We start from the raw sequence: 20708 nt of genomic DNA, 5'->3' as shown, positions 1-20708 counted from the left end.
GGTCATATGTCACCACAGCAAGAACTATGACTAACAAGATACACTCTGATTTTGGAGGGACAGCAAGGAAAAGCAACATGGGCTTGGCTTTAAGAAGTGTCTGTTCATCACTCAATGCTGTTCAACGCTCAACTTGAGCTCAGCAACACAGCGATCTTTCAGTGCACACAGAATTAAGGTCCAGCCTAGGCAGGGGGAAACAAAATGGTCATAGGGACACTAAAGGAACCTGCTGTACTCTGTCGTTCAACTCTGGAATAGACAAAAGCAGCCCCTACCTTGGCTGCTGTCCTCTTCGGTGCTACTGAAATCATCCTCGTAGTAGGTGTTGGAGTCGGTGGAGGCACTGGCATCACTACTCATGGAGCCCTTCCTCTGTCGCTGTAGGACACACGCCTATGAAAAAGATGAAGAATTAGCAACTAAAAAACAGAGAGCTACCCTACTAAATCTCATTCACCATACAAGCTCTCCCTCACCATCAGAACTCTTGCTGCTTTTTCCTACAAAAGCACTCTCAACCAGACATGTTCAAAGACTGGAAAAAAACAAAACCAAGCATTTCCATAGTACCCGCTCAGTTTCTGCTACAGAATGCCAATCACCATAAATCTCCGAGTATCACATATGTCATAACACTGATAACAGCTGATTCAAATGTGTGGGTAAATTCAACCAATTACCCATTCCTCTCCTTGCCAAGCTGGATGCTATAGTAAATACCCATACTCTCAGCTATGTGGGAAGCTCAGGAAGGAAGATCATATGAACCCAGGAGTTGAAAGCCAGCCTAGGCAACAAGGTAAGACTCCATTTCAAAAAATAAGTAAAATTCCTCTCTTCAAAATCATCACTACAAATGTAGACTTATAAAGGTCATGGCATATGGCTACTCTTACTCATTTTCAGGTTACACAAATTCTTCCAGATTATTAATGGCTAGATTCCCACTCACCTTTCTATAGGAGGTTGAGAGTAACGTCAAGAGCAGGTTTGTCAGTGGGACTGAGTCAATTAGTCGCTGAATCCTCTGGATAGAGGTGCTCTGGGCCATAATACTCAGGACTGCAGGGGTGTCATCTGTCTCCCAACCCTGAGGAGAACATTATCAAAGAGGAATTAATGACAGGATTCAGCAGGAAAGAACCACTTGCACTGCTGGATTATGCCTGGATAAAGCAACTGATATGCTGATTTCACAAAAACAAACTCCTTCCTTACCTTGTGAAGAGCCTCCACTTGCAGGTCTTGAAAGAGAGATGTTAACAGCTTGATGGCATGGTTTGCCAATATAACTGACAGCACCCCAAATCCCTGATGCCTACACAAAGAAAACAGGAAACACCTTAAAGTAATAAATAATGAAGTGGCACATCTTCCCATTCTGGGATCTTAGACCCTTCTGAAGACCTATGGACCTTTCCCCAAGAGAAAATATATACGTATGCACAAAGTCAGCATATCATTTCAGAAATTCAGTCTCCCTGAAACTTATCCATGAACTGCCAAAGGACCTGCAAGATGCAGGGTAAGAACTCCTGGACTAGGAAAAACTTAGAAATCCATGGACTTTTAGGATTTAAGAGATCAGTTCAAAGCAACTGAGTCATGTGAAGTTGCTCACATTTAGATGTTGAACTTTTAAAGAATCATTCTTTTAAGAAAAAGATTAACAGCAAAATACTCTAGAAAATATTTGGGAATAAACCTAAGAGAACAGAAGTTTTATATTACATTTGATTTTTTCCTTTCTTTTTCGGGGGTGGTTTCTGGAGATTGGGTCTCACTATGTAGTTCAGGGAGGCCTCGAACTCACAGCAATCCTCCTGCCTCAGCCTCCCAAGCTCGGCTTATGTTACGCTTGAGTAAAACTTTTTCCTTCTCTCCAGCATGTCTATATGACAAAGGTCAATACCTCTACTACATAACAAGCCATATAAATCAATAAGAACATCAAAGAGAAAAGTAAAACAAAGGATCTAAGGTATTTCACAGAGAGGAAGGAAGAGTAGTGTTAGGAAGCTAGTGCACTATTCCAAAGGAGAAAAGAAGGCAACTCGGAATAAAGTGATAGTGGTAAAGGCAGAGCAAGGAAGTCTGCCTGGCTATGTTTGGAAGGTATGGCTGACTGGATTTACTGGCAGCTTCATCAAAATTTTTTTGCTTGAGCCAACTAATTTACTGACCTAGGGAACCCTGGCTTAGGGGTGGGTTCAGTGGGAGGAAGGGAGAGTGAGACATAAATAATTGTCCTTGCAGTCCAGTTTCCACACAACAGCTGGGCTCTTGGATCCCTAATAAATCAGATCACGTCTCTCTCCTAGTGAAAACCCTCCTGCAGCACTTGGCTCTCGTTATCTGACCGCTGGCTACCTCTCTGACCTAGTTGCTACCAGTTTCCCTGCTCAGTGTCTCTGCTCTGGCCACACTGCTGGCACCCCAATGTCCATCTTCCTTGTGCCTTGAACCTTAACAATTCTACCCAAACACTTACATGGCTTGTCCTGTCACTCCACACATGGCTTCCACATCCTGTGTGTAAGCCCTTTCCAGACCATCCTAACCAAAACAACAGTTCCCATCACTCACCAGCCACCTGCTCTGGCTTCTTTTTCTTTGTAATACATATGTATGGTTACCCTATACTATACTTGGTGTATCTGAAAATAAACTCTACAAAGCTAAGGACACCGCTTCATTTAGTGCATGTCTTCAATACCTACAGAGGAGACAAATACATGGTAGGAACTAAAAAAATAAATAAAATCCGGAATGCCTAGGCTCAGAAGCAAAACCTTGAACACCACATTAATTATGCCTCCTTCCGAGCAAGCAGGGCTCAGACTTTACCAAAACAGTAACAAATGTTTCAGACAGCAACAGAAGAGAGCCTGACAATACCCTCACCTGACAGGTTAAACAAGGGAACGAGTACTCAACGCCAAGTAAACTGAACCCACTTTACAGAAGAAGTGAACTTGGTAACACCAAAATACACATTACAGATATTTTCTTTCTCGGCCAGATGAGGAAACAAGATCAAAAGAAACTGATGACTCATCCGAAATCCCACAGCTACAATGTGGAGCTAGTAGGCCAGGATCATTATCTCCATTGTTAAATTCAAACCAGGAAGGAAGGCAAATCTTTCTATTGACACAGAGAGGGTGGGAGTGAGGCTCAGTGGCAGGACATGTGCTCAACATTTGCAAGGCCCTGGGGTTCTTTTAGGTCTTTGTGAGACATGGTCTCCCTATGTAGTTTGGGCCAGCCTTGAACTAATCATGTAGCCCGGGCTGGCCTTGAACTTGTGGTGATCCTCAGCTCCTCGACTAGTGGGATTATAGGCATGTGCCATCAGGTCCAGCTCAGGCAAGGCCCTGGTTTCAATCCACAAAACAAAACAAAACAGAACCTGTCATGGATAGAAAAGGAATTACACTAGCTCCTCACCACTATGAAACAGCAGGGAAACATAATGACAGAACAAAAGTGCAACAGAAAGGGTGACAAGAGAAACAGACACCTACCCTTTTCCAGGCCCCAGTTTGGGGGAACCCACTCCTTCTTTTGTACGAGAAAGGATGTCTCTGACTCGGAGGGCAGCCAGTGGGTCCTTCTCTTTTCCCTTATCAGCCAAGGCAGTAGGACTGAGGTTCAAGATGAGGAAAAGGCTGTTCAACAAGCACCAGGCACCCAGTAACTGGAAGTTCTGGTAGTGCTGTTGTAATGGGCACAAAATAAAACATGAACATAGAAATATTCATATCTTAGAGAACACAAGATAGGAACACAGCAGGGACACACTTCTTACCTCACCACCAGCCCGGCGGGAACTGCTGATTGCTTGTCCAATCATGTCATAGATTTCAAGCTATTCAATGTCAAACAGACACAAAAATCTGAGCAAACTGGCATATTATTTTTTTATAAGTGCTAAATCCAACCCAAACTGATTTAATGTGAAGAGTTAAATATCCTCAGGTCATTTTCCAATGATATAATTCTTCTTCATCTTACAGGGCGCTGACACCCACTTTCCACGCGGCTCAGGTCACCTTCCCAGAGGCGCTCTCTACACCCAACCAACAGCAGCACACGCAGCTCCGCATCAGATGGCTTCCAACCACAACACATTCTACGTACTTAGCCAGATCTGAAATGTACGGTATTTACACCTCCTGAAAGTATACTGATACCCACTAAAGCTTCAAATGTATTTCTCAATGAATAACTAATCTTTTTCAAGGCCCAACGCCACCATGACGCTGCAGTGTTTTCTACAGAGCTAACAGAAGAAGCATCTATGTAACCTGTCACATACACCAGTTAGATGTCTGTCTCTGTCCCACTACTGAAGGAAAGGAAAGAGCAATCTGTGAAGGTTGCTCTAAGTCTCTTCCCTCACCAAGGGAGAAAGTAGAGCTTTGAATAACAAAGGTTCCCACAACTGCTGATGCTTGGCTTACACATTTCTGGACAATGGTGGCTGCGTCACTTTCATAGTCTTCTTCTTTGGAGCTTGTGGACCCTGTCCGCACTTGCTGTGCACTGCCCACGTGAAGGATGGCCATGCAGGTTGCTACACTCACACCTGAAAAATAACACGCAGATTCCACTCTTGGGGCATTCCCAAGGCACCATCAAAACTGGAAGGTAAAAACGCATCTCACCCACAAGAAATTCCTGATTAACGAAAATAAACTCAAGGGAAAACTAAACACAATCATACCACACAATCGGGCAAGCACACTCCTAGGTATTTACCTACATGAGCAGAAACTTACATCCTCATAAAAACCTGCACATAAACATTTATTGCAGCTTTACTCATAATTACCCACTACTCCAAACAATGTTCTTCTATAAGTGAATGGATAAATAAACTGTGGGGCATCCACTTAGCAGAATAAAAAATTCAGAAAAAAAAAAAAAAAAAAAAAATGAACTACCAAGTCAGAAAAGACATGGAGGAACCTCACCCACAACTCACCCTGTAAAGACTATGTACAGTACCATATAATTCTGAATACATGACATTATTCTGGACAAGGTAATACTACAGAGATGATAAAAAGATTAAAGGTTACCCAAGATGAAGGAAGTAGGTAAAGGATAAACAGGTGGAGCCCAGGTGATTTTCTGGGCAGTGAAACTATTCTGATATGGTAATGGTAGATACATCACATTACAAAATCTTGCAAAATCCACAGGACTGCATAATACAAAGAGGGACTCTAGTGGACTATGGACTCTAGTTCATAGCAATGTGTCAATATTAGTTCATTAATGACAACAAATGTACCGCACTTATTCCACATGCATCAGGGAGAGACTTATGGAAATTCTACATAACTCATTCAATTCTTCCAAACCCAAACTGCTTTAGAAATAAAATCTAGTTTTTGTTTCAGAGACAGGGTCTCATTATTTTGCCAAGGCTAGTCCTAAGCCCAAGAGACCCTCCTGTCTCAGCCTCCCAAGTAACCAGAACTATAGGTTATGTGCTACCATCCAGCTAAAATCTACTAATTTTTTAAATTGAAAAATAATTTTAAAATTTAAGATTATGAACAAAAAAAATTCCATATGTGACTTGGAAATATTTCTCAAAGGCATCAAAGCCGTCTCTCTCCTTAAATCACATCTCAGGTGATCAAATTTCAACAATAAAGCAAGGCTGGGATGTTTAATCAAACTATGAAATTTCTTTTCTTCAGTACTGGGGATTGACCCAGGGGCTCACATATGCTAGGCAAGCACTGTACTCCTAAGCCATATCCCCAGCCCCTTTTCCTTGTTTTTTTTTCAGAGACAGGGTCTTGCTTCAGGGCCAGTTCAGACTGGCCTTGAATTCACTATGTAGCCCAGACTAGCCTCAAATGTGCAGCGATCCTCCTGCCTCAGCTTCTCAAGTCCTGAGGTTACAGCCGTGCAGCACCATGCCCAGCTTGCTTTGATTTTTGAAACAGAGTTTCACTAAGTTGTCCAGGCTGGCCTCAAATGTGCAAGCCTCTTGCCTCAGCCTCCTAAACTGCAGGATTGTAAGTGTACGTCACCATACCTGACTCTATCCTTTTGGATTTTAATCACATCTTGCCTAAATACACTGAGATCCATATGACAGTCAAGAAATTCTCTGGAAATGAAAATAAACTAACTCTAAATTTAGAAATACAAAATCAGTCAGGCATGGTGGCAATCCCAGCACTCAGAAGGCTGAGGCAGGAAGATTGTTGTAAGTTCAAGACCAGCCTGGGTTACAAAAGTGAGATCAAAGCTAGCCTGAACTGCATAGCAAGACCCTGTCTCAAAAAAGACAAAAACAAAAACAAAAACAAAAAAAACACAAAATACAAGATCAAAGGTAGAGTTCTGGGAAACACTGGATCTAGACACTGACAGAGGACATTCTCACTTGTATCTTTAGCTTTCTTCTCTCTCTCTCTCTCTCTCTCTCTCTCTCTGTGTGTGTGTGTGTGTGTGTGTGTGTGTGTGTGTGTGTAACTGGGGAATGACCAAGGCCTTCACTCTGAGCTATATCCCCAGACCTTTAGCATCAGGGTCTTGCTAAGTTACCTAGGCTGGGCTCAGATTTATGATCCTCCTGCCTCAGCCTCTCAGAGTGATGGGATTATAAGAGAAATGTGCCACCATGCCTTACCACTCTATTCTCAATGCTGCTAACCCTACCTAGAGCCCTAAATGTGTCTTGCCTGAAAGACTGCAAATTCCAGCTAACCTATCTCTCTGCCTCCAACATTTCCCCAAACCAAAATATCCCACATTGCAGTGTCTAAATGTTCTTCCTAAAATACAGCTCAGATGCCTACATACTTCAGAATCTGCAGTGGTCTCTACTGTCTATAGGATGTGGTCCCAATGACTTTAAGTTGCACTTCTCCTTCAGCCTTTCTGTCCAGCTATATGGCACCCACTTATACCTATAAAACTCAGATTTACACACATACCTCTAGTATATTCCCCCAAACTGTAGGAATCTTTGGTCCTGATTTTGCCTCTGCCTAGGGATAGCCAAGGAGACGGTCCACCACCTCTTAAGATACATCAAGACTTTCATTCCTACTGACTTTGCAAACTGAAAGCAAGCTGTGGCTCTTGTGAAGCTCTGAACAGTTTCTCCTTACTTCTCATTCCATTCCTTTACATAGAAAAGTTCTTCACTAACCTCCTCTGAAAAAGCACAAACACCTGTATTCTTTCTATTTCCATCTGTGCACAGATGCTCAACCTAGATGTTCAGAGAATGCAGGGAGATGAATCCACCTCAGCAACTTCCTGGTGCTCTCCAGATCAGGGTTACAAGGCTACAAACCCAAACCTTCAGCGCACAACCAAGTACACTTCTCAAATTGCTCTATCTTCAAAGGCTTAAAACTCAGGATTAATGATTTGGGTTAAAGTCACCTTAACAATAATTTAAGAAAATAAACATCAATTGTCAGGCCCCACTTGCAAGGCAGCATGATCAACAGGAAGGGGATTTTCTTGAAACATAAATATTCTTCACACTTATTAAAATAAATGTCCTCTGAAACCTGTCCTTCTGCAAACCTGTTCCCATAAGGCTCTACCTGTTCTTTGTGTGCCCAAAATATTCTATACATCTCTTCTGTCTGTATTATCTTCTTCATTGTGGAGTTCTTTTTTTTTTTGTCTTTTTGAGACAGGGTCTCACTGCACAGTTCAGGCTGGTCTTGAGCTCACTTTGTAGCCCAGGCTGGTCGCGAACTCATGATGATCCTCCTGCCCCAGTCTCCCCAGTGCTGGGATTATAGGTATGCACCACCACACCCACCTGGAGTTCCTCTTTGTAGGAAGGAATTACATAGTACTCATCTCAGCATCTTAACAGTCCTTGGCATTTTGCTCCTCATAAAGTAGACATTTAGTATCTATAAATACTACAAGGCCAGGGGCTGGGGATTTAGCTCAGCGGCAAAGCGCCTGCCTGGCAAGCGCAAGGTTGTGAGTTCGGTTCCCGGTACCGGAGAAAAACCATAAAAAAAAAAAAAAAAAAAAATACTACAAGGCCAAATATGCATACAAAACAATACCAGCAGTTAAACAGCAGGGTAATTTTAAAAGCTACCTATTCAGACTTCATTTCACTTATATGCAACATTAAGTCATTTAGGGAAAGGAATAAGTACAGGGAACAGAGTACTCAGGATCCTCGAAGTTTCCTGAAAATGCATCTGTCCTTGACTAAAAACTGAGAACTCACATCGTAACTTCTTACCTGCATACAGACAGCTTAGGCTGAGGACCGTCACATCTTGTAGACGAGAGGGACTGAGAGGTTCTAACACAGGTAGAGAAAGGGTATCCAATGCCATAGTTACATCAATCACCAGTGAATGAAAACTAGAACATAATGGAAAAAAATCAACAAAAATATCTCCTAGAATCACTTGCTTCTATAATTTGAAAAAGGAAATCAACAAGTCACAAAAAATAGCCAGCTATTTCTCTTTTGAGATAAAGAACACACACCAAGGAGCACCTTACCCATTGCGAACAGCAGTGGCATCTGCTACTGTTGCAGGCATGATGAAGAAGGAATTAGCCAACACTGCATCCTGGAAACGATTGATGTAGCGTAGGAAATACGGCAGATTCAAACACACACGCAGCAGCTTCTCTGAGCCTCCTGGACCAGTGAAAAGGCATAACCTCACAAAAAGGCCTTACTGATGCCCAAATCTATTCCACACAGAACAAGCACACTTGAATTTTTGTAAGCAAAGAAACCAGCTCTCTCAGAGTAACCAGTCTTACCAAGCTCTTGAAGACTAGCCACGTTCTGAGCTATGAACACATTCTTGGTTTTGATAGCAGAGGCTTGATCTGTAGATGATTGCTCATCATTTTCTCCCTCCACCTAAGAAACACAGGGTTGTCAAGACACTAGCACTTCTCACTGCTGGCTGCCCTGCTGTGCAGAACAAAAAGTGAGCAAGCAGCTATGTGGCTACTCTCACACTGCCCAGCTAATGATGGGATAATTCTTCATCTATATTGGAGAAAATACAGGTTGTCCTTTCAAGAAGAGGGGAAAAATATGTAGCTTCAAATAATATAGATTCTATAGCTAATATAAAGTGACGTCTTTTACAAAAAATTGTACAAGGTCTTCACGTTTATTTGCATTGAAAAATGCCTAGAAAATGGTCATCCAAACAGCAATAATAATAGACAATAATTAGGGTGAGTTTTACTTTGTTTTGTATTCTGTTTTTTCTACTATAGTCATACATAGCAATGCACAACTTAAAGGTGAGAATACGTTCTAAGAACTGCATCCCGAGGCAATTTTGTCATTAGGCAAACACCTCAGAGTGTACTTACACAGGTTAAGTTAGCTATGAGATCACTAGACGCCAGAAGCTTGTGAGACAACCACTGTATATGTGGTTCATCCCTGACCAACACACTGCATGTGGCATATGACTATCACTGCATATCATAAACATAAAACATGATGCTTCTTTTTCCGGAATGTTTTATCATCTTAAACCCTACGGAGACCAGGACATTTGGCCGAACAACTTACCAGAGCCTGTGGACTCATGGGTGGTGAAGCTACAGTTCTAGGGTTAAAAACTGAGGTCAGCTGGTTCAAAAAATTCATCTGTACCTCCTTCTGCTTCAGTTCGGGGCTTACTGGTGAGGCCAGCTCTTTCTGGTCTTCCACTGTAATATAGGAAAGTAATACCTGAGATGAGCAGAGTCCCATCAGAAAGCAAAGCTGCCCTGGAGGCGGCCAAGCAACCAGGTCTGTAGAAGGACACGCACCATCTGAAAGTGTCTTCACTGTTTGTGGCAGCTTGGCAGATTTCATCATTGCTGTGAACGTGATTATTTCAGTTCTATCTAATCGGCTACAGCCAGTACACAGGCCCTTGATTAGGAGAATCAAGTGTTTCTGAAAAGAAAACAAATTTAAATACATCTTTCAGGAGATTCTACTCTTTCAGGAATTCTAAATGGCACAGAAGCAAATGTAGATTCATATAAGTAACTGTAATTGGAGGAAAAAAAAGAAATACTAAAGCAGAGATGGAAAACTACTGATCCTTAGCCCATATTTGTCTCTCCTATTTGTCGTGTTATTCTCACAGCATTTTTTTTGCAATTTGAAATTCTGACTAACTTTTTCAAAAATGGAAGGTTTCATACACAAAAGCAGAGTTTGTACATCTCTTAATAATTCACAAAATAGTGTTAGGGATGTAGCTCAGTATAAAGGCCCCAGGTTCAATCCCCAATACCAGAAAAACAGTATTTGTTTTTTTCATAAACTATAGCCACTTTGAGCCTCCATCCCTGCATGACAACAATCAGCCAGAGTCAGTGACTGGTCTCTTTTGTTCGGGCGTTGTCATCCAGCACACTTTACACATATATTGTTACCTGCAAATTACAAATCTGCAATCCCTGAAGAAGACTACAACAGCGCTATGCACCAGATGCTGGTGAACTGTGGCCCCAACGCAGTCTACTGCTTATTCTGTAAGTACATTTTAATGGAACACAGCCGAATCCATTCACTTATATACTGCTTATGGCTGTCTTCACAGTACAAAGGCACAGTTGACTAGTTGCAAGAGATACCATATGGCCTGCACATGATTTACCATCAGTTACAGAAGTTTATCAATCTCTGCTCTATGCAACCGACTCTCCATCAATTCTACTAGTGAGTCACAATCCTACTTAAAAACAAGGGCTCGAAATGGGCCACCACACTCACCTGAGACACAGCACAAGCCTCATCTGGATTTTCCAGGCGAAGGAGAGAAAATTCAATTAGGACTTTACAGGCTGCTGCCACCGACTGAAGCTGGTTCCGGGGAACTGAGAAAACAGTAAGCTTGATTTCACCTCAGACTGCTCAGTCTACTATCAATACACCACAATGATCAAGTACCGAGCTCCACGTGTCTAACATTTCTCAATATTCTTCTATAACAGCCATTCAGAACCAACAACTCAAGAAGCAAAGTATTTTCACAGTGATACACATCAACTGCTTATAGATTATTTACCTTTCACTTACTGAGAATTAAAATAACTATAATAGAAAAGGCATTACATTATGTGCCAAGCACTTTGACTATATTAGTTCATTTAACCTTTAGACCAATTCTATAAGGTATATTATTATTATCCTCTCTCATGTTTAACATGAATGAACAAGCACAGAGAGTTTAAATCACATGCCAGTCCCACAGCTAGACTCAAATCCTGTAAGTTTGCCTCTAGAGTTCACACTCTTGGACATGTGCATGATCTCTCCTTTCCCATGGGTTCTAAATGACCTTTCTGCAAGGTGCTTCCTATCCAAAGTTTCCTCAGGCTAACAGGAATTCTTCCAGCAGCTACCAGTCCCTATAATAAACAGCACTTGACAATAAAAAATTACTCAGCAATCTACAGGTTCCTTTCAGTTTACTAACCTAGTGACTATCCAAGTAAATAATTTAAATTCTCTAGAACTATTTGAATTAGGGTAAAAAAAATAATAAACTGAAAATGTAAAAATGTAGAAATAATGTAAAACAGTGTTTGGTCACTTTGAGAATAGGAAAATTCAAGAAATGGGGAACTAAATTTGAAATCTCTTCATATACTAGAGATCACAAGAGAATTCACATTTTCACTCAAACCAATAAGGAACAGAGCCTTGATTTGTAGCTGTTAAACGCAAAGATCAGCATCTACTACCCGCAACACACAAAATTAACTCTCCAGTGTCTACACGTTTCATATCAATAAGATGCTTCTCATTAAGAGAAACAGCTGGCCAGACATGGCAGCCCATGCCTGCAAACCCAGGTCACTGAGAGGCAGAGGCAGGAGAACAGCAAGTTCCAGGCCAGCACAGGCAACTTGCTGAGACCCTGTGTCAAAATAGGTTTTTTTTGGTTAAAAAACAGCAATGTAGCTCAGCACTCTCTGGATTTCACCCCCAGTACCACAAAAGGAGGAGAAAGAGGAAGAAGCAAGAAAGGGTAAAAGAAAGAGGAGAAGTGAGAGAGAGGAAGAAGAAGGGGGAGGAGCAGAAAAGGCAAAAGAAGGAAGAGGAAGAAAGAAGAGAAAGCAGAAGGGGGGAGGGAAAAGAAGGAGGAGGAGGAGAAATGGGGAAAGGAGGAAGAGGAAAGGAGGAGTGAGAAAGGAGGAGAAGGCACAGCGATGATGATGACCAAGACTGACAAAATGATTATGAAACAGGTGTCCAAACCCAGGAGCTCCGGAAGCCACTAGACATGCCCAGGTATGGGAGCCCCAGCACGGCCAATGGCCATCACCACCCTTGGGTGACCTGCTTAGGAGCCCTAACACACAGACTGCATTAACAACTTGTTTGGATGCTCTGACAAGAGGGTAAACAATCTCCCCATTCACACATGCACAGAAGGGAGTGACAAGAGGAATACTCACTGAGGCTGCAAACTGTTGTAATATAGTGCGTGGAAAGTGCAACAAAAGAGGAGTAGAATGGCTCATACTGCTTCTCGTGGTGCAGGATTTCGGATTCACTGAAAAGAAAATAATCCAGCCATTACTTATTTACTGCCACCTACATGCCGTACACCCTTTATAGGCATTCACTTAATCCTTTCAGCAACTCTGGTAGGTAGTGTTAACATCCCTCTATTCAAGACTGGGAGCTGGGATACAGCTCAGTAGTAGAGTGCTCCCTCTCTGCCCCACTTGAGGCTCTAGGTACAAACCCTGGTATTGAAAAAAAAAAAAGGTGGGAAAATGAAGCCTAGGATTAAGTAATTTGTTTAAGATAGGAGGCTTAGTAAGCACAGGCTAATGAACAGAAAACATTTCCAAACTCATTTAAAAGTAGGAGTTGGGGATTTAGCTTAGTGGCACGGCGCCTGCCTGGCAAGCACAACGTCATGAGTTTGATTCCCGGTACCGGAAAAAAACAAAACAAAAAATCCTCGTTTAAAATTAAAACGCAAGTAAAAACATAACAGGATACCAATTTGTTCTACACTACATCACAGATTACCGAAGACCAAAAAGCTAGTAAGAGCTTTACGAAAAAGGAGTAGACCAGATCACTCAAAATACTGTTAGTGAGGATAGAGATCAAAGTAACCCATTTTGGTAGCTGGACATGGTGGCGCACACCCGCAACCCCAACATGAGAGAGGCTGAGGCAAGAGGACTGCCATGAGTTTGAGGATAGATTGGGCCACACAGTGTGTCACGTCAGTTCAAGGCCAGGCTGAGCTACACAGCAAGACTCTGTCTCCAAAAAAAAAAATTTTTTTTTTTTTTTTTTAAAAAGAGCTACCAATGCTAGCGTAACATGGAAACTTAATCCAAAACTGACTACCTGAGTACCAGGGCCTTCACTCCAGCCTGGCCATCCTCCCATGTAGGCTAAACTAGATCACAGATTTGGTGACATTTGAACTATGTCTTTCAGCTTTAGCTGAGGAAATGCTGTCTTGAAGATCGTGAGCCCACTAGAGCTAACGGCTGCATACGTGGAAGTCATTTATCTACCAAATCAGATGCTAACCTACAATCCATGAAACAAGAAGGCGAGAACTCTAAAATGTATCTTATTAAATGGAAAGAACGGAGACAGGACTAAACAGTTTCCTTAGTGAAATAATCCCCAGCAAGAAATGTTAGCCTAGCGAGACAAATGTAAACAGAGTTAGGACTTCATTCACTGCCAGCGAGACTACTCACCTGCCAAATGCACACAGGAGCCAAAAAGACAAGTTAATATTTAGAAGATGCCAATGTGAGCGATGAATCACCTCAAACAACATTAAAGAGTCTGGCAAAGCAAGTACTTTGCTATTTGTGGATTTATAAGGAAGGATTATGTGGGTAGGACCAAAGATTAGCCCCCTCTTTTAGGACAGCCCCACCAAGAAGAAAATATTTATGGAGCACTTACGATACAGAAGGATCTTCCTGCCCATCAAGGGTCATTCTTCCTTATTTGTCACAGCAAATTAAAAACAGAATGCAAAGTTTTCAACATGAAGCAGCATTAAAAGTCCCTGGTGACCAGCTCGTTTATAAAATTCATACATTCAGGAGAAAAGTCCATAGGAAATACCTTTGCTTCTACCTCGCAACCTAGTTTCTCCTTTATTTCCATGCTTTCTTGTTCTGAGGTTTCCAGTCTGTAATTTGATATCTTACTGAGTTATTTACCTTCCTTGATTTACTTCAAAGGCTTAGAGCTAGTTAGCCCTATTTTTTGCTGATTAATAGTTACCAAACAAAAAAAAGTTGCCAAATTAAAAAAAAAAACTACCCACTCAACAGATGAACTTAATCTGTTTTCATGACATATATCAGCTTCCTCTTCCCACAGATGTGTCTTTGCTCTAAATAATTAAAGGAAGAATAAATTAATAGGGCCGGGCATGGTGGCACATGCTATAATCCCAGCACTCGAGAGGCTGAGGCAGGAGGATCCTTGCAAGTTCAAGGAGAGCCTGGGCTACAAAGTGCATTCAAGACCAGCCTGAACTGCACAGTGAGACCGTGTCTCAAAAAGACAACAACAAAAAAAAAAAAAAGAAAAGAAAAAAAAATTAATGTAATAGCCTGGCTCAGTGTCATCCTACTGTAATTTTTTAAAATGTGCACGTACAAGTGAGTGCGTGCATACATGTGCGCATGCACGCACACTGGGGATTGAACCTGAATCTCTAGGATCCCAATGTGATTTAACCAACCTGCCTTCCTTCCCTAGAAACACACAAATCTTATTCCAACAAGAAAACAGAATTGGCAAAGGAAAATGGAGCCCTCAGCTCCTTATAAGGCTAGAGCAAATACAAGCAAGCCTGAGAAATACGAGTTTTACAAAGACTTAAGAGCTTGGCATGGTGGCGTGCCTGTAACCCCAGCACTCTGGGAGGCTGGGGTAGGAGGACTGTGAGCTCAAGCCCAGCCTGAGCAAAGCAGCCACCTGGTGAGACTGGGCTGGAGATACATCTCAGGACAAATGGCCTGGGTTCAATCTCCAACAGTAAAGGCAAAAAAAAGACATGAAGGAGGAGTGAGGAAGTAATGGATATTGTTGTATCTTTCATTCTCACATCTTTTTTGCTCAGGCTGGGCTCAAACTTGAACTTGCCATCCTCCAGCCTCAGCCTCCTGAGTAGTGAGAGATTATAGAATGCAACACCACACCCAGCTTCACAGTCGTGTCCTGATTTTAAAGAAACAGTGTGTATGAGTCACCTAATAAAGACGTGCTGTCAAACTTCACTAACCCATCACCCTCATTCCGCAGGAAACTGAGAGACACCAAAATATCAAGAGTAATCTGAAGACATGGAAAAATGGAATAAAGGGCAGGAGGTTAAAAGGAAGGAGAAAATGAAGAAATTCAAAACATGCTGGGCATGGTAGCACACACCTGTAATCCCAGCACTTGGGAGGCTGAGACAGGAGGATTGCCACGAGTTTGAGGCCAGCCTGTAATACAAAGTGAATATAAGGCCAGCATGAACTGCATAGTGAGACCCTGTCTCAAAAAGACCCAAAAAAAAAAGAAAGAAAGAAGAAATTCAAAACAAATACAACATAAGAAAGAAAAATACAGGGACTTAAAATGAAAAGATGTTTTTCTCCTCCGGCTGGTCAAGCTATCTGCCTGAAACAAACTCTTGTTTTTTTCCAATAAACTTTGCAGCAGTAGCACCACTGAGCCTGAAACACTGCTGACAGACATGGAATCTGAGGCTTTTTTACTGCATAGTAAATAAACACAATGCACAGTACAAAGGAAAACAGCAGCTGAGCAACCAGGCCAGAAAAATCCAATTTGATGTGTAAGTGAAAAAAGAACTGGCTAGGGTCTAGAAATAGCGAGCTCTTTTTAGGAAGAGATAGAAGTGCAAGGAGGGACGGCATAATAAAAGACTAAGGATTCGTCTCCATATCCCTCTTGGGGAAAATACTGTACATCTTTTTCATAAACTTTGGAAACTCTTCAGTCCTCTAGCCCCTTATCAGATTCATGAACTTCTAAGTACAGAATCCATTATATTTGTTTCATGATACCAAACTGTAAAATATACAAACATATAGAATCATAGATCTCTCCACATGTACAGTATAAACATTCTGCTGTTGTTAACCAAAGAACTAAAAGTTCTCTTTCAGATAATTCTCACATTCTGGACAGATCTGTGTTGAATATGACACTAAGACATGGAAACATCGATCACCAGGACTACTCTCACGGGTCCCACAGTTACACTCCTTCTTCTGGCGGTGGGCTACTTTTTCTGTAGGTCAATCATCAACTTATGTCCTATAACATATAAATGGAAAAAACAACAGCATCACTGCACCTCCTTCCTTTCAAGATCTTCAGGAAATGACTGCAGCACCTAAAGGGGATGTTGTAACACTCTCTCCCTTCCCAAGGAGGTGCCTTTGCCCTACATTCATCAACTATCTGGGAGGTAGAGACTGTCAAAGAGGCTTATGACTAAAGAGGTCACACAAGCCCAGGAAGGACTGAATGGGGAAACAGACTTTTTTCTTTTTTAAAATCTATAAAGATTCAATCAAATTATCTAAAGATAACTATGGTCACCAGCATATCTTGCAGAGTTACGAAAGGAATCTCTGTACTTTAACACAGAAGGCTACATCCAGCAATTACGGTATACTAATTAACCCCATGGATGGCGTGTGCTCCACTGAACAAGTTCTAACACCATTTCCGGTCTGGAAGATCATCATGGTTAAAAGATTTTGAGTTTTTTCTCGTAAAAGACTTGATACAGACAATAAAAATGAAAATGAAGCTGAGTGTGGGTGCATACTGGTAAGCTCAGCTGCTACAGAGAATGAGGCAGGAACGCTGAGGCCAGCCCAGGCAACTCACCAAGACAATGTACCAAGACCCTGTCTCAAAATAAAAGGAAAGGAGAGGGAGGGAAGGTGTATCTAGGGATGTAGCTCAGTAGTAGAGCACTTGCCCAGCCTGTGCAAATCCTGGGTTCAATTCCCAGTATTGCAAAAGGAAAAGGAGAAGGAAGGAATGAACAGCAAAAGGAAGGGAGGGAAGGGAAGAAGTAGGTAGGCAGGTGAACTGTCCTTTAAATGACCTCAGATATTTTTCTTTTAAAAAAAATCTATGCTACTTTAGAGAGTACATTTCACAATTTATCCAGGATGATCTATTCCTCTCTTATTTCAGTTTGGTTACAAAGTTAAAGCTATCAAATAAAATCTGAACATAAGAAATTTTAATCTATTTTTCTTCAACGAAAGATCAGTTTCAACTATAAAAACATGAAAGAATAGAGACAGGAAGTAGAACGGTGGAGTACTGAGGACTGTCTTAAAGTATCACGATACCCAATAGTCACAGGAGAGGAATCCAAGGGATGAGCAGGATGCCCACTAGAAAGAGATGGCACAGGGGACCCGGGACATCAAAAGGGGAAGCAGAGAAGAGCCGATTGTAACAGAAAACTAGAAGGTCCCTGGAGAGAGGGCAAGTACGACAATAGGGAGAAACAAGGGAACTACAGAAGGCAGGAGTGGCAACTACACAAGTAAACTAGGAGCTTACGAATCTAAACCTGTGATTAGTTAGAAAATAAATCTCACCTCCGCATCTATCAGCGTCAGCTTTATACTCTGTGGCCATGACTCACTCTGGAAGATGTATTTCCAGAGTTCTGGGACCCTTACTTCACTTTGGGGAAAGGCAAATGAATTTGTGGGAAACTGACAGCAAGGTATAACCCGTGTGCTCTAAAGCAGGGGTCAGCGAACTATGACCTGCAGGCCAAATCCAGCTAGTCACCTATCTTTGTACATCGGTGGTTAAGAATGGTTTTTAAATTTTATGAAAGCATCACATGAAATTCAAATTTCAGCGTCCATATTTAAGATTAGAACACAGCTGGAGAAATTCATTTTACAGGGCTGTGAACGGCTGCGTTCAGGCTGCAGGGGCAGAGCTGACCAGTCCACACAGACACCAGCATCTGCAATTATTTACTCTCTGGCCCTTCACACAAAGTTTGCTGACTCGCGCCGTACACTAAACTGAACACTTGCTATGTTTAACTGTCCTACTCTGTTAAGAACTGGTAAACTAGATGTTTCTTCTAGAAATTTTTCTTTGAATCATACCATCCTCACAGAGCCTGAAGAGGACACATAATAGGCTTTCAGAGTTAAATGAGCCACAGAAACCAGAACAGAGCCTTCAAAGCTCTTCTAATAAAACTGTTAGTAAACACCCATCAGTTTGAATGATTTTCCTAAATCATAAATAGTGGTCTTAATACTGTCTACAAGCACAGGCTACTCCTGATTATCCAAATACAGAGTGGGGGAGGGGATAAGAGTCAGCACTGGAAAATTTCAAACCTAGTCTAATGGCTCCTTCAAAGAGCTGGATGGGGTGGCTTAACTATTACAGTTTACAAGGTATGGCCCCAATGTAGCTCAGCGTAGAGGCACTGGGTTCAATCTGCAGAATCTCTCTCTCTCTCTCTCTCTCTCTCTTCCCTTTTCTCTCCCCTCACCCCCATACACAAGGTCTGGGGATACAGGATGAATAGGAAAGTGTGGACAAATGATTTTATAGTCTTCTCAGTTCATATCCATAAAAATAAAGAAAATATTGTAAAAAGAGTGGAACACTGCTGATTGTAAGTAACACTGTGAGCACTGTTCAGGAAAAATACCGCTATACCAGTAATGGTAAACCTTTTAGAGGTTTCCAGGATGACACGCAGCAAGCTGCCCCAAGCATGGTATAGGTTCACCACCACTGTACTATACCAAATGTTTCAGACAGGAAAAAAACAGGCTACATAATTTGAGAGTAGTCTCTTTGATCCTTGTGTACATCTTCAGAACATTCTTAGTTTAGTAATTAGGTAGGAAAATACATCTATTAACTCTAAAGTTACTAAACTTGGACATTATATTACTATAATTTGTTTAAAATTTAGCATCCAAAGCACCACAAGCCGAAGCACAGTAAGCACCGTAATAGATACTGTGTCAAACCACGGGCCTCCCTTGAGTGACAACAGCAATTTCTAACCTTCTGGATGACATTTACACATACTGGCAAGAAACTAAAATGACCCAGTTAGCAACTGCAGGGAGTTCCTGAAGCAGGGTTGGCTAGAAAAATGAAAGTGAGACTGGCTTTAAAAATGAAAGTCTGGGATATAGCTCAGTGGTGCAGCTCCTGCCTGGCAAGTGAGAGGTCCTGAGTTCGATTCCCCGGGTAAGAAAAAAAAGTGAAAGTCTACTATCAAACTAATGAGAGACTGCTCTAAACAGTAGTAGTCAGAAGAAGGTAGACGCTGAGATCACAACCTTCCCGGGAACAAGAATCTGTGCAAAAGGCACAAACATGTAACAGTGAGCCAACAGAAAGACTGTAAAAGATAAAGCTATTTTATTGCGAGAGGGAAAACACACTCCTTCACTGGAAGAAAAATGATCTTTCAGATTCACACACGGAAATGTTTTAATCAAGACCGTTACAGTAGAAATATACAAGGAGTGTAAAGTAAAAAGAAAATCATAAGTGGTAACTAGTGCCTTTAATCACAGAAATAGCACGTGCCTCGGGTGATTACAGCACGACGTAAAGACCGTTACTAAATTATGTGATAGGTCTCGGATTTAAACCCTCGGCTCCGCTCCGACCAGGCTAGGGAGATGAGGACGACTGAGAAATGCAAACTCATCCATGCCTTGACCTTAACACAGCGGGCAGCCCTGGGGACGTTCTCCTCCGGGCGCGAAGGATCTCAAAGTCACTCTTAGATGTGTCCGGTCACGCCCTCCCACAAGGGCAGCCTCAAAAGTTTTGCTCTGGAGGGGAAATTGAGGCACAGATGATTTACACTGCTGGTGGAAGGAACCCCAGACAAGCCCTCCTCTCCCACGCGGGGAGCCCTGACGCCGCGGCTGGAGTAGGGATCCCGGAGCGGCAGGAGGCAGCCCGGGACGTGGGTCTAGATCTGCCCGAGTCCCCTCCCCCCCTGGGCCGCCCAGCCGGGGCCACCGCCCGGTACCTCTCGATGACTGAGGCTACCAGCTGCGGCAACTCCTTCATCTCGAAGGCGGAGTAGGACGCGGACAGCAGGGGCCGCACCGCCACCTCCCAGCCCGGGGTAGTGTCTGTCCCCGTTGCCGGGGCCCCGGGCGCTGGCGCTGATGCCGCCGCTGCCTCTTCGCCGCCGCTCGTCGCCATCTTCGTCTTACTACTGCGGCTCCCTCCGGGGGCTTGCCACCGGCCCAGCGCCGCCTCCCGGGAGGGGGCGGAAGTGACGCAATTGACGCGTCAGACTTCGCGCTGCGGCCGACGATCAAAAAAAGCGACACTCGGAGAGTCCTCTGGGCTCTCACAGGTGAGCGACTCAGCGTCTGGACGGCTCGGCGGCAGTGCGCCTGCGCAGAGCCTACGGATGCGGATTGGGGGGGGCCAGGAGTGTGTACACCTCTGCACCTTCCCTCCCGGAGTCGTTCCTGCTGCGTAAAGCAAAGTGGCTTCTCGGCTCGCGGGGAAGGTGAGTGTAGAACGTAAATTCGGGGGATGATGTGTCCGACAGCAGCATAGACTGTCCGCAAAAATGACTCCAGTCCGGGACATCCAAGGGCCAGAAGAGGAAGCCAGAGTC

At 42.8% G+C, this 20708-nt stretch overlaps 1 protein-coding gene across 8 annotated transcripts in view; it reads right to left on the bottom strand.

Annotated features, from left to right (window-relative positions):
• The window catches only part of Ubr4 (ubiquitin protein ligase E3 component n-recognin 4), a 128393-nt gene extending 108022 nt beyond the window's left edge, over window positions 1–20371 (bottom strand). For all 8 annotated transcript variants that reach the window (XM_013507391.1, XM_005409791.2, XM_005409792.2 and 5 more), the window contains exons 1-14: window positions 20103–20371; window positions 12469–12566; window positions 10778–10881; window positions 9820–9949; window positions 9578–9717; window positions 8803–8905; window positions 8533–8674; window positions 8264–8388; window positions 4470–4594; window positions 3815–3874; window positions 3531–3721; window positions 1222–1321; window positions 956–1093; window positions 279–396 (exon numbers count right to left, since the gene is read on the bottom strand). In XM_013507391.1, coding sequence (XP_013362845.1) covers window positions 279–396; window positions 956–1093; window positions 1222–1321; window positions 3531–3721; window positions 3815–3874; window positions 4470–4594; window positions 8264–8388; window positions 8533–8674; window positions 8803–8905; window positions 9578–9717; window positions 9820–9949; window positions 10778–10881; window positions 12469–12566; window positions 20103–20281 — 1753 coding nt within the window. In that variant the 5' untranslated portion in view covers window positions 20282–20371. The remainder of the gene's footprint in view (window positions 1–278; window positions 397–955; window positions 1094–1221; window positions 1322–3530; window positions 3722–3814; window positions 3875–4469; window positions 4595–8263; window positions 8389–8532; window positions 8675–8802; window positions 8906–9577; window positions 9718–9819; window positions 9950–10777; window positions 10882–12468; window positions 12567–20102) is intronic.
• Window positions 20372–20708: the final 337 nt, after the last annotated feature.

The sequence above is a fragment of the Chinchilla lanigera genome, unplaced genomic scaffold (assembly GCF_000276665.1).
Source record: "Chinchilla lanigera isolate Chin_1 unplaced genomic scaffold, ChiLan1.0 scaffold00126, whole genome shotgun sequence".
NCBI lineage: Eukaryota > Metazoa > Chordata > Mammalia > Rodentia > Chinchillidae > Chinchilla > Chinchilla lanigera.
The sequence above is the reverse complement of the archived record's forward strand: the minus strand, read 5'-3'. Positions and strand labels throughout refer to the sequence as shown.